This window comes from Protopterus annectens, chromosome 5.part0 (assembly GCF_019279795.1).
Source record: "Protopterus annectens isolate FY-2018-M chromosome 5.part0, PAN1.0, whole genome shotgun sequence".
Taxonomy (NCBI): domain Eukaryota; kingdom Metazoa; phylum Chordata; order Ceratodontiformes; family Protopteridae; genus Protopterus; species Protopterus annectens.
Genome location: NC_056735.1, coordinates 733,969,544 through 733,987,214, shown reverse-complemented (window position 1 = coordinate 733,987,214; position 17,671 = coordinate 733,969,544). Strand labels below are relative to the sequence as shown.

The 17,671-nt window shown below is 40.9% G+C and overlaps 1 protein-coding gene across 2 annotated transcripts in view; it reads right to left on the bottom strand.

Annotated features, from left to right (window-relative positions):
• The window catches only part of DYNC2H1 (dynein cytoplasmic 2 heavy chain 1), a 6,555,988-nt gene that overhangs the window by 4,105,760 nt on the left and 2,432,557 nt on the right, over positions 1-17,671 (bottom strand). For both annotated transcript variants that reach the window (XM_044072582.1, XM_044072581.1), the window contains one exon: positions 3,260-3,392. In XM_044072582.1, coding sequence (XP_043928517.1) covers positions 3,260-3,392 — 133 coding nt within the window. The remainder of the gene's footprint in view (positions 1-3,259; positions 3,393-17,671) is intronic.

The window sequence follows — 17,671 nt, the reverse complement described above, 5'->3', positions numbered from 1 at the left end:
GAGAGAGAGAGAGAGCAAATTATGGATGTAGTACTCATACAATATGGCAGAGATTACATCTTATAACAGTGAGAATCATTGCGGTACAGAATAAACTTAAAAACATTTTTTTTTACAGTTATAATTACAGCAAGGCAAATATCAATGAGTTAAGTTTTTAGGAGAAAGCTGCTTGTACATAGCTGCAGCTCTGAAACAATCTTTTGGTATGGATTAACCTGGGGATTGACACAAGTTTCCTCAACACTTTCCTCAGAGTCAGAACCAGATTCTTAGGCAGAAACATTACAAGATGCCCTTTCCCAATCCCTTTCCTGATAATTAGACAAGGAATCCTCAGAAACTACAGGAAGTGACTTATTTTTTTTCCCCCCACAAAAATTCCAGTCACCCTTCAAATGTTTTAATGCCAGCAATAAGCTTTGAGCAAATACAATAAACTCTTTCTTATCGACAGTAAAACATTCTAATGAAGATAAATATTTAACCTTTGTCTCTTTTTTTCTAGGGACATCCCTAGAAAGACATCAACTCTTGCATGGAACTTCACCCTGGATACCAGGCATTTTAGCTCTGTTCTTCAGAGAACGAGAGGATGTGGCTGAAGTGGATACACCAGAGGGAGCCAAAGAACAAAGTGAATGATCTGATGTATCAGCAATGGTCACCCACCAGTGACTTGGACACAGAATGAGCCTATTGTGTTGGCAAGGGCTCCTTAAAACCTTTCATTTTTTGGGTCTGGGAGAAGGTAGAAACATGGAACTGGTATGTTGTTCCATGGTTCTGCTGAAAAGGAGCCCAAATACCACTTAACTCAGCTTGTGTGCGTCAGAGACAGGCAAGTTGACAAAAGAAATGCTCATATCAAATAAATATTTCTCACAGAAATCAGTATATTTTCCATAAACAATAACTCATTGCTGAAGTTTTTTCCCATAGGGAACTTATCTGACCCACAATTCAAAAGACCATTAGCTAAACATCAGCCCTCCTTAGTCTGCAACAGGAGTGGTCTTTAAGGATGGCAAGAAACTAAGGAAGATTTTGGCATCCAGGCTACTGGTTTTCTACACTTGGAACTTGTGCAACCAGCAACCTGGGTGCAGGTGCAGGAAGCCCAAGGCTTTGGGAGACTGGCTGGCTGTTGTATTCTAGGCAGGGTATAACCCATTTCATTTATGCTACTGCAGCACTGATTTATGAATGAACATCAGAGCTCTTCATCCGGGTGCAAATAATGAAGTAAAGAAGAACTTTCATCAGATAAGCAGGGCTGGCATGAATTATGTGGGACTAATACTAAACAAGTACTGGGTTGAGTTTCTGCAGCCTCCTGCTCTGACTTATAATACTATTTACTAAACTAAACCAGCCTAAAGACAGTGCTTGAGAAGGCAGTCATTCTACTGGTGAAGGCACAGAGGTACCCATGACCATTTCACAGTCAGACTTCATTCTGCAACATATCCCATACAGAACTCTTTTTTTTATACAAACTTTTAGCCTGACTGATGATTCTTTCAAGAGCAGATATAACATCAAATGTTATGTACTCATTCTCTATAAAGAGGTTGGTCAGGTATTTTAGTTGGGCTTGAACATTTTACTTTCTGCTATCTAGACTTTTCCCCCCACACATTGTGACATGATCTTGCTATCACTACTTTGGGAATCTTTAAAGATGCATAAACTCTGTAACATGAAATAGACGGTTTTCAACTGCAATACTATATCTCACTTTTAATTTACCTCCATTTTTTCTGTTATCTTTGGAGAATCTAGACTACACGTGAACGTAACCCATTTACTTCTAAATTTCTTCTGTCTTAAGTAGCTCATTGTTTGCTTAGTTTACTGCAGGTTGATAAGTATTTTGAACTACTGCTCATTTTTTAAAACTTAGAACAGACAACACTATGCTGAAAAGTACAGTGTACAAAACAGTGGTGCGATCAGTAGTACTGTATGGTGCAGAAACTTGGGCAGTAAAGGCAGGCTGAGGAAGTTAGAGGTGATGGAGATAAGCGCTTGAGAGAGGTGGTAGGATGGACACTGCAGGACAACGAAGAAATGAGAACATAAGACCAGAAGGCAAACAGTTCCAAATTGCAGAAAAGGTCAAGCAAAAGAATATGGGACAGACAGAAAGAAAGCAAGAGGAAATAAGGCATCCAGCAAAGAAGTGGATGAACTGTGCAAGAGAAAACCTGTGACAGTCAAGTGTGAATATCGAAGATGGTAGGCGAGTGGCACTGAATACAGAGAGAGGTCGACAGTTGACATTACATTCGAACCCTTGCAGAAAATGGAAAAAAAAAAAGAGGGTTGTTGATGATGATGATAATGATTGGAGAATCCACATTAAATGCTTATTCATTAGATTTGCTACCGTATTCAGACACCTCAGAGAATGCTTTTCTTTTATTTTCATGTCTCCCTCTCTCTCGTCCTAATTGAATGAAGTATATCTATAAAGCTCTCTGTTTCTTTATCTCAGATGCCTTAGTATATTTTGCATAACATTCATACTTAAACAGCATCATGTTGTTGTTGTGTCTTTCGGCTTTTCCCAGTTAGGGGTCGCCACAGAGGAACTCCGGTCCGCTAATGATTGGCAGTAGATTTTTTTTTTACGTGCTGAGTTGCCAGCCCTGACACACAACCTTCAACGGAAGGTAGGCCCATTCACGCATGTCTCCACACAGACGACGCTCTAGCTGAGAATCGAACAGGACAACGTCTTACTGTGAGGCGACAATGCTACCGCAGCACCACCACCGCAGTCCTTAATCAGCATCATGTAAAACCCTTAAAAAGTGCACACTATATAGCTTAATCCTTTGGTGTTATGTAGATGCTACAAGCAACATTACTTATTGATTTCACTGGGGATACGTTTAACTAGGAGATAATAAACTCTCCACTAATAAACAGTGTTATCTCTTCTATGCATTAAAAATGAATAGTAATGTAAAATACTTATCAACCTGTCAAACAGAAATTAGGAGTAAAGTGGTAATTATCAGCTTTTATGCAAAACAAGCACAAGTAAACATGCAGTAAAAATGCTACTCCTCAAAAGAGTGATTTTTAACTGCTAAAAAAAAAGTCAAGATATATCAAGGCTCTAGGGATTAGTTCTCCCTGAGAACATCTATGTATGCTTTATAAATCTACAAATGTAAATATTTCTGACAGTTCTCTGCATCTTATCAAGGAAAAAAACATTCATGGGACAAAGGAACATGATTCATACCTCCAAAAATTCATTCAAAGACTTCTGACATCTCTGTAGCTGATCAAGTATAGTAATAAGAGAATTCCTGATTCCTGCTCGGCCGTTCAGTGATATTACTCTATTATCTCTGTGAATATCACTCATGATTGATCTGAAACAAAATACATAAATTGTGAACAATTCACTGCACCTGTAAGTAGTTTCCTTAACTATTATACATTTTACTTCATTTACTTAAATATCTCTCTCTACCTGAGTTAAGCCCCAGTAAGACACTACTGTCTTTTTTTCAGTGGTGGCCTAAAGCAACTTGCACCAGAGTATGCTAATGAAAACTGAAGGATGTCGTCTTAGGCCAACATGATACAGCTCACAGACCAGACTTTGTGTTATACAACCACCACTGCTACTATTAGGAACAGCTATTCAGTAAACATATAATTCTTTTTAGTAGATCTGGGTGAACCATTGTGTCAAAAGAGGATCAGTTATAGGGTACATGCCACCTACAAGTGCCAGTTATGCGATATGTGACCACAAAGGTAAGCAGATACTAGCTTGTAAATATGTATGTTTAGCGATGCTCTAAAGGTCATTTATTTTAAGGTCACAAAACTGCATGGCAAACTATCCTATGCACTGCACATTACTTTGTTGAAACAAGCTTTCTTTTCTTCATGTCTGTCGGCTGAATACATTTCACCTTTCAGGTAATTTCTCTCCTTGTCTCATTGTATCCTATAAATTTCTTGCACTGCACTAACCATAAAAGCCACACACAAGACCTCTGACAACCTCCTTGTACTTAATGTACCTAAACATTTCTTATCTAACTAGTGACTAAAGTGCTCATTGCAAGCCCAGTACTACAACTAATGCAAACAGTTCAAAGTTATACACTTAGTAACAAAAATCATTCCCTGTCATTACTTTAGAATTACCTAAATGTGATTCGCACAAATATTTATTTAACCTTCGATGTGCCACTCTAAACCAGTTACAAGTGGCGTCCCACAGGGCTCAGTCCTGGGACCCCTCTTGTTCGGTATATACTTCTCTGAGGTACAGGCAAACACGGGAGGACTGTGGCTGACCAAGTTCGCAGATGACTGCAAACTGGGAGCCATAATTGACTCTCCGGCTGACACAAGAATCCTCCAGAAGGGCTTTACGGAGTCGGATACCTGGTGTCAGAACCATGGCCACAAGCTAAATGCCAAAAAGTGCATAGTCATAAAAATAAAGTGCCCACAAACTACCTCATAGGAGGTAATCCACTAAGTACGGAAGAAGTAATTAGGGATCTGGGGACCCAAGTAGATAGTAACCTCTCCTTTGACAATCACATTGCCAAAGTGGTTAGAAAAACCTTCTATATAGCCTCCCTAATCACAAAAGGGTTCATATCTAAACCAAGAGAGGTCATTGTGCCCCTTTACTCATTGCTCATCAGGCCCATAATTGAGTACAATGCCCCATTTGGGATGCACCTTACCCGACACCTGCAACAGCTGGAGAGACCTCAAAAATACCTCACCAAGAGGATCGTGGGCCTCAAACAGATGCCCTATGCAGCTCGACTAAAGAAACTCCAGTTCTACTCAGTCGCTTACCGCCTACTCAGAGGTGATCGCTGCCTGACATACAAGTCCATGTCTAACCCGGAATTGCTGGACATGCTCCACCTCAAGAAAACCAAATCCATTAGAGCTACACGCTCCAGGGATTTAAACCTTAGCACAACAATAAATAGGACATGCTGGAGGGATAGATTCATATCCCAAAGGCTTCCCGCGCTGTAGAATAGAATCCCAGTCCATGTTAGGCACAGCCCCTCGCTGACCCTCTTCAAGAGAAATCTTGATGAGTGGATGGGAAATCATAAATTTACTCCTGGGATCACTTCTATGGCCCTGCTGGACAGAGGCTCGGGAATCTAGTCTAAAAGGGAGGTGAAAGCCAACACATTCTGGCTAGGCTTATAAATGCCCTAGGGCAGATAGCCTAGTACCTACCTATGAACCTATGTCCAGGTTAGAAGCCATGTTTCAGGGGAAGTGCAAGATGGCATTTACACTACTAGGGGAAACTTGGCCAAGGCATCGGGGAACTTTCTCTACTCTTTTCAATAGGTGCCATCAGATCTTCTGCATCCACCTGAGCTAAAACCAACTCAAGGAGATGGGACCTAGTATAACTTACTGCTCTTACATGATGATTCTTATAAGACATTTATTTTCAATCAAAACTACTCCGAAGCAAGACAGCATCGACATATTCCCACATTACCACTACCATAAGCTTTGTTCTTAATTTTTATGCGTTTACTGGTAAATGAACTAGTTACCTTGGACCTTTTCAAAAATAGGTAAATTAAATATATATGGGCCACTTAGACTAGCCGATCAAACAGCATGCTTGGCAAAGGTGGGAGGAAACTGAAATATCTACAGAAACCATACACAGAAAGAGTATTCAACCTCCACAAAGACGGTGACTAGAGGTTAGGGCTTAACCCTAGACACTAGAGCTAAGAGGCAGAGATATTGATCACGAAACCACAGTGCTTCAAAAATCTGTTCTGAGAGTCTAAAGGAAACCTGACTCTTACGAATATAGTTGCTTCTTGCACTTATTATAGCTCCTTGCCCAATGAAATTTGACCACAAACTTTCTCCTTTAAACTCCGAAAATCCCCGACAGAAAACTCCACTGAATTGTAAGTCTATAAACATGCCAAAATCAACCTACTCTATGATAAAATATAAAAAAATTCACTTTTGACTGCACCATCCCCTAACCTTGACACAACAGCAAACTTCACTAAGGAATTCTGCACCAATTTAGAAAAAGGCATAAAGCTAAAAGCCCCTACCAGAACAAAGTATCACTGAAAATTTAAAAATAAATCACCCTGTTGGTCCATTACTATAAATGAACTCGAAAACAAAATGATAAAACTTGTTAAATTATACAGCAGATCCAAACCCTCTTCTCAATGGAAATAAAAGCATTACAAAAAAAAAAAATTAAAAACACTATCACATCCATTAAAGGAGCCTATAAACCCAGGCTGGCCTCTGAAGCCAAAAACAATTAAAAATCCTTCTTTAGCTATATTAGAAAACTAACAAACAATGCCTTACATTGCTATAAACAAAATGACACCTCCTACTCTGACAAAGCAAACATTGCCAACATCCTTGTAAAGAAATTCAGTGCCAATGTCATCCCTTAAAATTCTAAGTCCTGAAATTAACTGAATCCCTCACTCCGCCAATTATCTATAAAGATCATTTACTTAAAATGCCAACCAAGACACTAAATTCTTCCTCAATGGAAAATGACAATATACGTGGTTTCTTAATTAGAAGTGTTAAGCATGCCCTTGCAGATACACTCCTTAATTGCTTAAACCATGGTTTCATCAATGATGAATGGAACACAGCAGTTGTGATGCCCCCATGTAAGGATGGCCTTACAACCAACCCAGCTAATTACTGATCAGTCAGACTTACATGTCTCATCTGCAAAGCCATGGATTGTATTATCACTAGCCTCAAACTATATCAAGAATCACAGTCAACTTGACCACCAACTGTTTGGTCTTAAGAACAGATACTGTCTACCGACTTTGGTAAACTTCTTTGAAATAGTTATGGGGTCTCTAGACAGTGGTCATGCAGTACACATGGTGTATCTTGACCTGGCCAAGTCTTGACACCATTTCAAATGTAGCCATCATATAGAATATAAATGTATTAAAAATTATCCTGTATATGGTAAAACAGATTAAACAAATGGCTGAAAGACTAAATCCTTGCAGTGTGCATGGTAGAAACCTCAACAAAATGTATGAAAGTGAATAGCAGTGTCCCTCAGGACTCTGTGCTGGGAACTAACTTTTTTGCCTTGTCAGTGAACAGCCAAACCTTTTAGCTACCAAAGTTAACAGATTACAGCAAAAAAAGAACTTATGTCTTACCATAACATTCCATCTGTGTTGTCGATCCTCATGTATTCTTGACTGATGGGTTACGGTTCCAATCCTTGGAACTGATCCAGCCGTTATATAGCTCGCACCAGTCAAAAAAACTCTTGAGCTAATAGTCTAGCCATAATACCCCTCTCTACATCATCTCAGATCAAGTTTGCAGAATTATAGAACAACGGAAGGAAACTAATTTCAAATGAGGAAGCCTTGTCCAAGGAGTGTCCTAACAGAAGACCCAGGACAACAGTTCGCTCCACCAGGAACTCACAGCAGGGTGAAGGAGGGTGGGACGCCAAGAACAGATGAAGATCGACAACACAGATGGAACATTATAGTAAGACATAACTGCTTTATCTGATGCTGTAAATCTTCATCTATTCTTGACTGATGGGACAAAGTCCCAGCTACTTTAGATCCTGGATGGCCCCATGGAAGGATAGTCCAGAGAACCATAAAAACCAAAGACAGCTATTCCACTGGAGACCAGATCCAATTTGTAATGAGTAATAAAGGTATGCAGAAGTAAGCCCATGTTGCTGCTGCGCATATTTCAGTCATGGAAGCTTTAGAATGGAAGACAGCTGAGGTAGCCATAGATCTAGTGGTGTGCGCCTTGCCGGCATTGGAAGCTTTAGGTTCTTCTTGTTATAAATGAAAGAAATACAGTCTCTTAACCACTTTAACAAGGTAAACTTAGAGACAAATTTCCCTAAGTTTGCGCCAGAGAAGGAGATAAATAATTGTTCTGATCTCCTAAATTCTTTAGTTCTACTGAGATAGAAACATAATTGCCTGTGAACAAGTAACAGGTGTAAGCAATATTTGCCTTTATTAGAAAAATTTGGAAAGAAGACAGTAAATCTAAAGTCTGATTAATGCTGGACTCTGAAACCACCTTTGGAAGAAAGGATGGATTTGTCCTGAGTTTAACTCTATCCTTATGGAAAATTAAGTAAGGGGGGTTTGAACCTAAGGCTTGCAATTTGGAAACTCGTCTTACAGAGCTGATAACTATAAGTAAAGCATTTTCCAAGAGAGGAACTTCAAGTCACAAGTAGCTGCTGGTTCAAAGGGGGGAGCTACTAGTGACTGCAAAACAATAGTCAGGTCCCATCATGGTGGTAGAGGATCTTTAAATGGGGGCTTTAAACGGATAGTTCCTTTGAGGAAGACCTTACAAAGTCTGCGAGAAATTAAGGGTAGATATCCAAAGCCATTATGAAAGTTAGAGATGTCTACTAGAATGATTTTAACAGTAGAAGCAGAAGCTCCACTACCAAAAAGAATAGCCAAAAATTCTAAAACTCTTTCCACCGGGGCTGAAAAGGGATCGAGGCAACTGTCGTAACCCCAGACTGAAAATCTCTTCCATTTACTGAGGTAGATTTCTGGTGGATGGTTTATAGAACGCCAGCAAAATTTTTTGTACTGAGAATGGATTATTATTATGCCTGGTGACTAATGGAAGTGGAGGAACCAAGCAGTTAGCTTGAGACCATGTAGACTGGGATGCACCAGCTCCTAAGGGTGAGACAGAAGGTCTGGAACTGGGTCCAGAGTCAATAGACAGTGAACTAAATGAGGCCATAGGAAGGGAAACCAAATTTGTTCAGGCCAGAAGGGTGCAATGAGCATTGCTTTGCTTCTCAACCTGGCTGCTTTCTTGAGGAAAAGAGGGATCAGAGGGAAAGGTATATAGGAGACACATGGGCCAATCGAGAAGAGCATCTCTCGAGGACTCCCCCTGAGGGGGGATTAGAGCAAAATAGCTTCTGCACTTGTTGTTTTGTGGTGAAGCAAAAAGGTCACAGCAAGGCTGGCCCCAGCGATGAAAGATCATTTTCTCAACCTCGGGAATGAGAGACCAGTTTTGAGGCATCAGAATGCATCTGATCAGTTTGTCTGTTATCACGTTTAAACTTCCCGAGATGCGCATTGCTACCAGAAAGCAGTTGGGAGTCAATTGCCCATTGCTACACTTGAGACCAAAGGGCAGCACCTTGAACTGATAGTGACTGGCTCCTAGCCAGAAGCAGAGGAACCTTCTTGAGCACTTGTCCATTTTTAAGTGATAATATACATCTTGAAGGTCTATACAGCACATCCAATTGTTTTTCTCTAGAAAGGGAGGTATTGACTAAACCATGACCATCCGGAATTTGGGCTGTTGAATACATTTGTTTAGAATACTGAGATCCAGAATCTGTCTCCATTCCCCTGTCTTTTGTGGCACTAAAAAGAATCTTGAGTAAAATCTGGGTCCTATTTAGTCTAGTGGGACTTCTTGGATGACTCTTTTTTTCTAGCAGTTTTTGTATTTCTAAGGCTGCATGGTCCCTCTGACTGGGTGGAACATCAGGGAGTCTTGTCAGAGTTCTTGGATAAAGAATGAAGGGGATAAAGTAACCTGTGGAAATAAATCTTAACATACATGCATCTGTGGTTACTTGTCGCCAGGCTGCTGGTTGCAAAGAAAATCTTCCCCAGATTGCCTCCAGAGGCAAGCAATTGGGCCTCTTTTTAGGAGAGCTAATAGGGTTAGCCAGAGGGGGACTCCCTGGAACCCTGCTTCTGCGGCCACCTCTGCTTCTAAGATGGCATCTTCTATGGGAACTCCCTCCTCTCCCCTGAGGGGAGTCTGTACCATATGTTTCCTGGAAAGGCCTCTGGGACTTTTTGAAGCACATATTCCCACTCCTCTGATTCCTGGAATTGGCTCGTTGAGGAGCAGAAAAACATATGCCCACTGCAGACAGGGTCTTTTCATCTTTCTCACACCTGAATAGAGTTTCCTTAACTTTGGGGCCCAACAAGAAGGATCCATTAAAGGTAGCACTGACGAAGGAAGACTTGAATGGCTCAGCAAACTCACATAGGCGCATCCAAGCTTGTCGTCTAACTGCAACAACTGAACCTGCTAACCTGGTCACCCCTTCCACTATATGTGCAATTAGTCTCAAGGACAAATTACAGATAGACTCCAGGGTAGCTAACTGGGAGGACACATTTTCTTGGACCTCCTCAGCTCCTGCTAGGATGTCTGACAGCTCCTTGACCAGATCCCTCTAGAGACTAGTAAAATGTGCAAAAGATTGAAGGACCTAATGGTAAAGGTTGATGATATGTAAACCCCCTTCCCAAATATGTCCATCGCCCTCAACACCTGTTTAGGGGGATGAACAATGGAACTTTCCTCAACCAGTTCTTTTTTAGTGGCAGTTGCTACCACCATGGCATCTACTGATAATCCTTTTACCTAGTACTGATGATCTTCAGGAGCGGAAATTATTTTATCTGTCTATGGGGAATGGTTTTATCAGGTCAAGGGCCTTCTGAGCCTGCTCAGGGATAAATTTAATGAAATCATCAGTGGGAGGGGTTACCCAGGAAGTAGATGGGCTAGCTCCAAAGGCCTGAAAGTACACAGATTCCTCGGAGGTAGGGTCTTTGGGCTTCCAGTCACCTTAAGGCTCTCCAGAATGTCTCCAAAGGAGAAGTCTTCCGGGGGTGACTGGGAGGAACCCCCCCCCCCCATCGAAATCCATATCCTCAGTGACGGACTCTTCAGGGGAGTCCAGGTGTTTCCTCTTACACAATTTCTTCTGAGGGGCCTCTTCAATGGGAATATCTGAAGAGGACTCAAAAGAGGGGTGAAACTTGGTTGGTATGTCTTGTATCCTTGGAGCTCACTGTCTGGGTATGGAGGTTGGTGGTAGCTCCAGGAAAGCAGGGGTCAAGAGGTGAGACTCCGGTAACACAGGAGCCACCTGGGAAGAAGCGGTGGCCAAAGTCCTCTCCACAGGTTGAAAGGCAGGCCCCCTTGAGGAGGGATGAGCATCCGGAAAAGAGAAAGACAAACTCGGAACCACAGTCACACCCCACCCCAAGAGACCCACCTACAAAGCCGGAGCCAAGGAAGGGCCCGCAGCCGGCACAGCCCAAAGTGGGAAGGGCCCGCAGCCGGCACAGCCCAAAGTGGTAAGGTCGGCTATGAATAAAAACCAGGAGTTGACTGAAACCCTCCAGACCCGATGGTGGAGGCCCTATCTCAGGGACCCATCAGTATCGAAGGTACTGAGAGAGTCAGAGCTATGCCGGAACCAAAGACAAGGAAGTTATCGGTGCCGAGGCCATAGGAGTCTGTGCGGATGGAGTCAACAGCTCTAAAGCCTGCGAAGAGGTCAGAAAAGGAGAAGATGTGGAGGTACTGGGAGAGAATTCCCGTGCACTAGGAGACAGAGGGGGCTGAGAACATGAGGGAAGACACCTAGTGGTCAGAAGCTGATCCACCAACCTCACTATATCAATTTCAGAAAGAATCCTGGTGGAGTGAATGGACAACCCTGAGGGAGATTCAGGTCTCTCTATAAAGGGCTGGGAAGCTGACGCAGAAAGGGTCGAATGATGGGGAATATGTAGCCTGGTTGCAAGGAAAGATTTGGTCTTCGGCACTGGGGCAGAAGGCAGGAGCTGCAGAGCCACAGGAGATGTTGGTACCAATGTGGTAACTAAAATAGTCGGTGCCGACACAGGTGTCGTTACTGGAATCAGTGTCGATGGCATCGAGGTAGAGGTCGGTGCCAAGGTGCATTCCGAAATTTTTGGAACCTTAGATTTCGGTTCCGAAGAGAAACCAACTAAAGGCTGTTTATCTTTTTAGATGTCAGTGCCGATGGAGACATCAGCACCAAATGAACAGATTTTACAAGAAAGGACTGAGGAGACTGGTCCAGCCTTGCAGAATGCTTCCTCAAAAGGGGCCTTAAGAAGCCCTTTAAGGATTAATTTATGTCTACATTCCTCCAGGGCTCTATTACTGAATTCCTGGCAGATAGAGCACTCTAGATCAAGATGAGACACACCCAAACCATATACACATTTATCATGACTTTGATTTATCTGACATTATAGCCAAAAAAAGGTAAACGATCAAGAAAACACAATCACTCAGTCACAAAAAACAGGGAAGAATCCTACCAATGACAGTAGGAGAGATTACCCAACAGTAAGGGAAAGTGAAGAGAGGGGAAACTACCAAGCTATGGTAGGTAAGAAGTACCCAAGGGTACAGGTTAAAGAAAACGCACGCTCTCATGAAGAGAAAAGGGTAGACAAGGTTTAGATATTACTAAATAGATTAGGGAAGACAAAAAGTTAATATAAATTGTAATAAAACTGTAAAATGTACTTAGCTGTGAGACAGTTAGCCGACACAAATTTTCTATAAGAGCAGCAAACGAGATCTGAGATAATGTAGAGAGGGAAATTATGGATAGACTGTTAGCTCAAGAGTTTTTTGGCTGGCACGAGCTATATAACAGCCAGATCAGTTCTCAGTTCCAAGGATCAGAACCGTAACCCATCAGTCAAGAACAGATAAAGTTTGACAACATCAACATCAAACATAGTTAAGACACCACCTGACACCCAAACCCTTCAACATGACATCTCCCTGGTAAATTCTTGAAATAAATATGGGCTCAAAATAAATGACAGAAAGTGTAGTATTGTCACAGCTGACAGACAAACCCACCCTTCATCATGTATACTCAACTCATCACTGTAAAAATTGTCAGGGACCTAGGAACTTCTGTAAATATTTTCCTCGCTTTTAACTAATATGTGATAATGGTTGTGAGGAAAGTACAGTTGTGTAACAACTTAACACAACACTTGATGTCCTACATATCATTGTTGCATTACTCCTTACTATTGGGATATCCTTCAAAGAGTAGCTGTATATCCAGCCAGCATATCAAAGCCTAAGCCTTTCCATACACTCTGTATCAGACGTATGTCCTTCATTTGAAAGTGTGAAGTACGGAAGTGACAAATGAACACAAACCCTCAGAAATAAACTGTTCTAGAAGAACGGGAGAAGATGATGAAGCACCAAAGAACATGGTACACCTACATCAAGGAAAAAGGAAAAGGGACTTCCAAGATGGCTGCACACTGACCAACAGCTTAATTTTAGCTCTCCCTGCTTGAAAGCAGAAACTGGACAATAAAAGCCAGTGAAACAGTTTCTTTTGGGTAAAATTCAGTTACTGGCCATTAAGTACATTGCCTGTCTGACACCAAAAGGGCATTTAGAGAGCTAGAAAGAAAATCAATCAGAAATGATGGACATAAAACCCAGTTTGGAAAGAATCCAGCACATGTTCAGAAGAAAGTAGTTGAAGGCTTCAGCTATGGTACAAGTGATGGCTTCCAGTAATTCAAAGGAAAAATAATTCAAATGTATTTAGAAATGATTAAAACAAACCAAATACTGAAGGAATATAAGAACTCAAATAACAAATGGCTGGAAAACAGAAGAAGCTTAGATGAACTCATAAAACTGCAAAAATCAGGAGGTTGGAATGAAGAAAAGGCTGTCTGAGTATGATGCTTTTCATGGAAAGCTGTTTCAAAAAATGGTAAAGTTAGAAGACAGAGCTCAAAGAAATCCTGAGATACCAGAGAAATTGGAAGGAACAGAATGTTTCAGTTTTATGATAGCACATGTAAATAAATGGACTGGTATTACACAGCAAGAACACTGAGTGTTTGCTTCAAACTGGGCCACAATAAACTAGCCAAGAAATCTATTCGTAAAGAAAGATGCAATCCTAAAAGCAGAAAGAGTTGATCCTGACAAAACTGTGGAAGAGAAAGTATTAAAAAACTGGAGACAGCAGAGTGTTTGTGGAAATGATTATTCTCTGTACACAAGACAGAAGAGAACTAAATTTATCCAGGCAATTAGAGAACGTCGAGAGGCAAGTGTGAGATTCATGCTGCTGTATCCAGCAGTCTTCAGAATATTCTTCCTGTTGGATCAAAGGCAAGGCTCCATCCTTAGCCCCCTACTTTTTATCATATTTACCAATGACCTTAGTACCTCCACTAAACTCGCCATAATCATTCAATACGCTGATGACGCCTTTCTCATCTACTCTGCCCCTTCTATTAAAGAACTTCAAGACAAAACTCAAATTCTCCTACAAAACATTGAAAACTACTTATCCCACCACCAACTACTTTTAAATCCCAACATAACCAAACTCGTTTTTCTCAAATTAGAATGGTACTAACCCCCAACGCCTCTCATTATCTTCTCTATGGTACTAATATTGAACTGGACAAACTTAAAAAACTTCTACGTGTTACAACAGATAATGGCCTAAAATTCAATAAACATATAGCACTAACAATCAAAGTTCACATAAAACATGTTCACTCTACAGAGCAAAGCACTATCTACCTGACTATGCTAAGTTAACTACAGCAAGATCCCACCTCCATCCTCTCTTCTTTACTGTTCCCACATGTTTACCAACCTACGTAAATCAGACCTGAACAACCTTGAAACTTGTTATAACAAAATAGCCAAATTTGCCCCATACCTTCTTCCCAAATCACATCATTGTATAGCTCTTCACCACCTTAATTGGACAGAACTCCCCAGCTTACTATCTCTCAACCAGCTAATTATTGCTCATAGAGTCATCCACAAACCTGATTTCTGCTCTGCCCTTACTGACCTCATTCAACCTTACACAAACCTTAAGGCCCTTAGGTCATCCAATAAACTCAGGCTCAAAGTAACCAAATCTCATGACTATCACGGGGGCTCATTATACTCTTATAAAATTGCCATGTCATGGAACACTCTTACCCAACATATTCTCTCTTCCCCTGATACACATACTTTCAAAAAACTTCTAAAAGAATGTTACTCTAAACACTGGCTATGTTCCTGTACATCTCCAAGCTAATAACTGTCATATAAAATCTCCTTCCATTAATCTTCTCTACCTATGCCTCTTACAGCCAAAATTGGCTTCTTTTTTTTCTTTTTTGATTTGTTTCTATATGTCAATCCATTATGATTGCTACTTTGCGTTTTGCCACTCCATTTGTATCTGCTTTGTGTTTCATTTGTATTGTAATTTTTACTCTAAGTTTTTTTTTTTTTGTACTTTTCTCTTTTTACTCACTATACTACTATATTTGTAATTTGATTTGCTGGAGCTTTTTTCCTCAGGTCTCCGCTGAAAACAGGCTTCTAGCCCAGTCGGACACTACCCGGTAATGAACTGTAAATAAATAAATAAATAAATGTTTGTATGCAAGACTTACTAATGAGGAAATTAAAAAAAAGTGTTTCCAACAAAATGAGAGCCAGTAAACAGATGGGGACAATGCTCCTCATTCTTTTGATAACATTCATAGAGAGACTTTGCCAGTGAAACCTTTTCCAATGTTACAAAGAAAATAATTGAGCAACAGACAAAAAAGCACAGCAGCTGACTAGAAGAAAACAGGAGTACCTTGGACTTGAACCGGAGTCTGGTGTTGGGAAATGTCAAAGAGCAGGATGAAGACCAGCAACACAGAAATTAGTGAATAAATGTGGCACTATAAAATATCAGTCACACTTGTGAAATATTGCTTTGCAAGTAAAAGTGGTTGAGAAAGACTGGGGTTTTGCTGATTTTGTTAAATTTACAGGTGGACTGTAAAGTATATAATCCACTGTATCACATTTGTATAAAACATTTCATGATATAAACTGCATGTTATAATGTAAAGCAGTTTTGTATAGTGTGTATCAGGGGTATTTTAAATGTGGTGGTAGTGTTTTCAGTGACCGTTGTATGTGTTAACGTTAAATGGGACTTGTAGTACCATAAATTAGAAGTTAGCCAAGAAAATCTGAGGGGAGATGATTTAACTCTATACATGGATCAGGCTGAAGTGCGATGGATTGGTGACTTGCAGGCAGAAAAGCCCCCAGGACTGAACACTAGCATCCCATTAAAACCAGCACTTAAAGCGGCATCGGTTGAGAATCTGTTGCTGATTGGTTACATCTTAGCTTAAATATGCTTCCAACAATGGTTGTGCACTACATCTGAAGAAGGGTACTGGACTAACCTGAAAGCTCTAATTTGTTTTTTTTATAGTTATTTTATCAAGTCATTTTAGTGAAGTTCTTTATCTTTTTTACTTTTATTAATTAAAGTTTTTAATATATGTGAGCTGTCGTGGTGGTGCTACTGTTTATCTGGTATATCATTTTATTGGTGCCTCAGTATTCACCTTTGGTGGTCGTATTGTTCTACTGGTTGGCTGTTCTTTACTGTTTGTTCGAACAACCACACATGGCAGAAGGTGAAGATTCAAACATTATAGAACTGAACTATCATCCGCAGCTGAATAAGAAGGTTTTGCCACCCATTACAACAAGGAATTTCACCACAGCCACTATGAATCCTTTATTACAACTGAAGGTTGATGGAGATATACAGAAATTAACATGAATTGGGTACACTGGACATGGTAACCTTTATGCATTCTTAATGGACACATGAAAAGTACAGTTGTGTACACCTACCATAAATGTAGATGTTCGAGTGTCTTCACTGTTGCAGTCATAACTGTAGGGTGCTCCTGCCGGCAGGCAGCCCGAGGTCGGCCAGAATCCCAAAGTCTGGGTCCGGCGTCGGCTGTACAAGCTAGTACCCTGACGTCAGTACCTTCTGGTACATAGCCCTCAGCCGACGCCATCTTCTCCAGCCTTTCTTGCCCTAGATGTCAGAAGTCCCAATAAATCAGAAATGAATCCAACAAGGAAACACAAATACACCACAAATAAGAGAAAAAGAGGGGATAGGAGGGAGGGAAACCCCGACTGCAACAGTGAAGACACTCGAACATCTACATTTATGGTAGGTGTACACAACTGTACTATGTTCTTCGTGTTTTACTGTTGCAGTCATAACTGTAGGGTGGAATCCCAAAGCAGTGAAAAGGGGAGGAGGCTTAGACAGAAGAAGGGGCAGCAAGAAGACCCTGCAAAACAGCAGAGGCAAAGCCTGCCCTGGTCTTAGAATACAGAGGGAGATTGTAGTGCTTGGAAAAAGTATGCACAGAACTCCAAGTGGCAGCTTCCAAGATATCCTTGGTAGGAACTCCTCTGAGAAAAGCTGTAGAAGTGGCAGCTGCTCTAGTAGAATGACTTCTCACAGTACCTGGAAACTGTTTCCCATGATGAGTGTAACAAAATCTGATTCCATAAGCAATCCATTTGGAAATAGTTTGTTTTGAAATAGCTTTTCCAAGAGAACTGGAGGCAAAAGAAACAAACAATTGATTAGATTTTCTGAACTCTTTAGTCTTGTCCAGGTAAAATCGTAACTGTCTGTGCACATCCAATGAATGCAAAATCCTTTCCCCTTTATTTTGAGGATTAGGAAAGAAAGTAGGAAGGTGAATTGTCTGATTTAAAGCCACTTTCGAAATCACCTTAGGCATGAAAGTAGAATTAGTCGTCAAGGATGCTCTGTCCTGGTGGAAAATAAGGTATGATTCCACAGCCATGAGAGCTTGCAACTCTGAGACCCTTCTGGCAGAAGTCAATGCTAACAAAAGAACTGTCTTCCAAG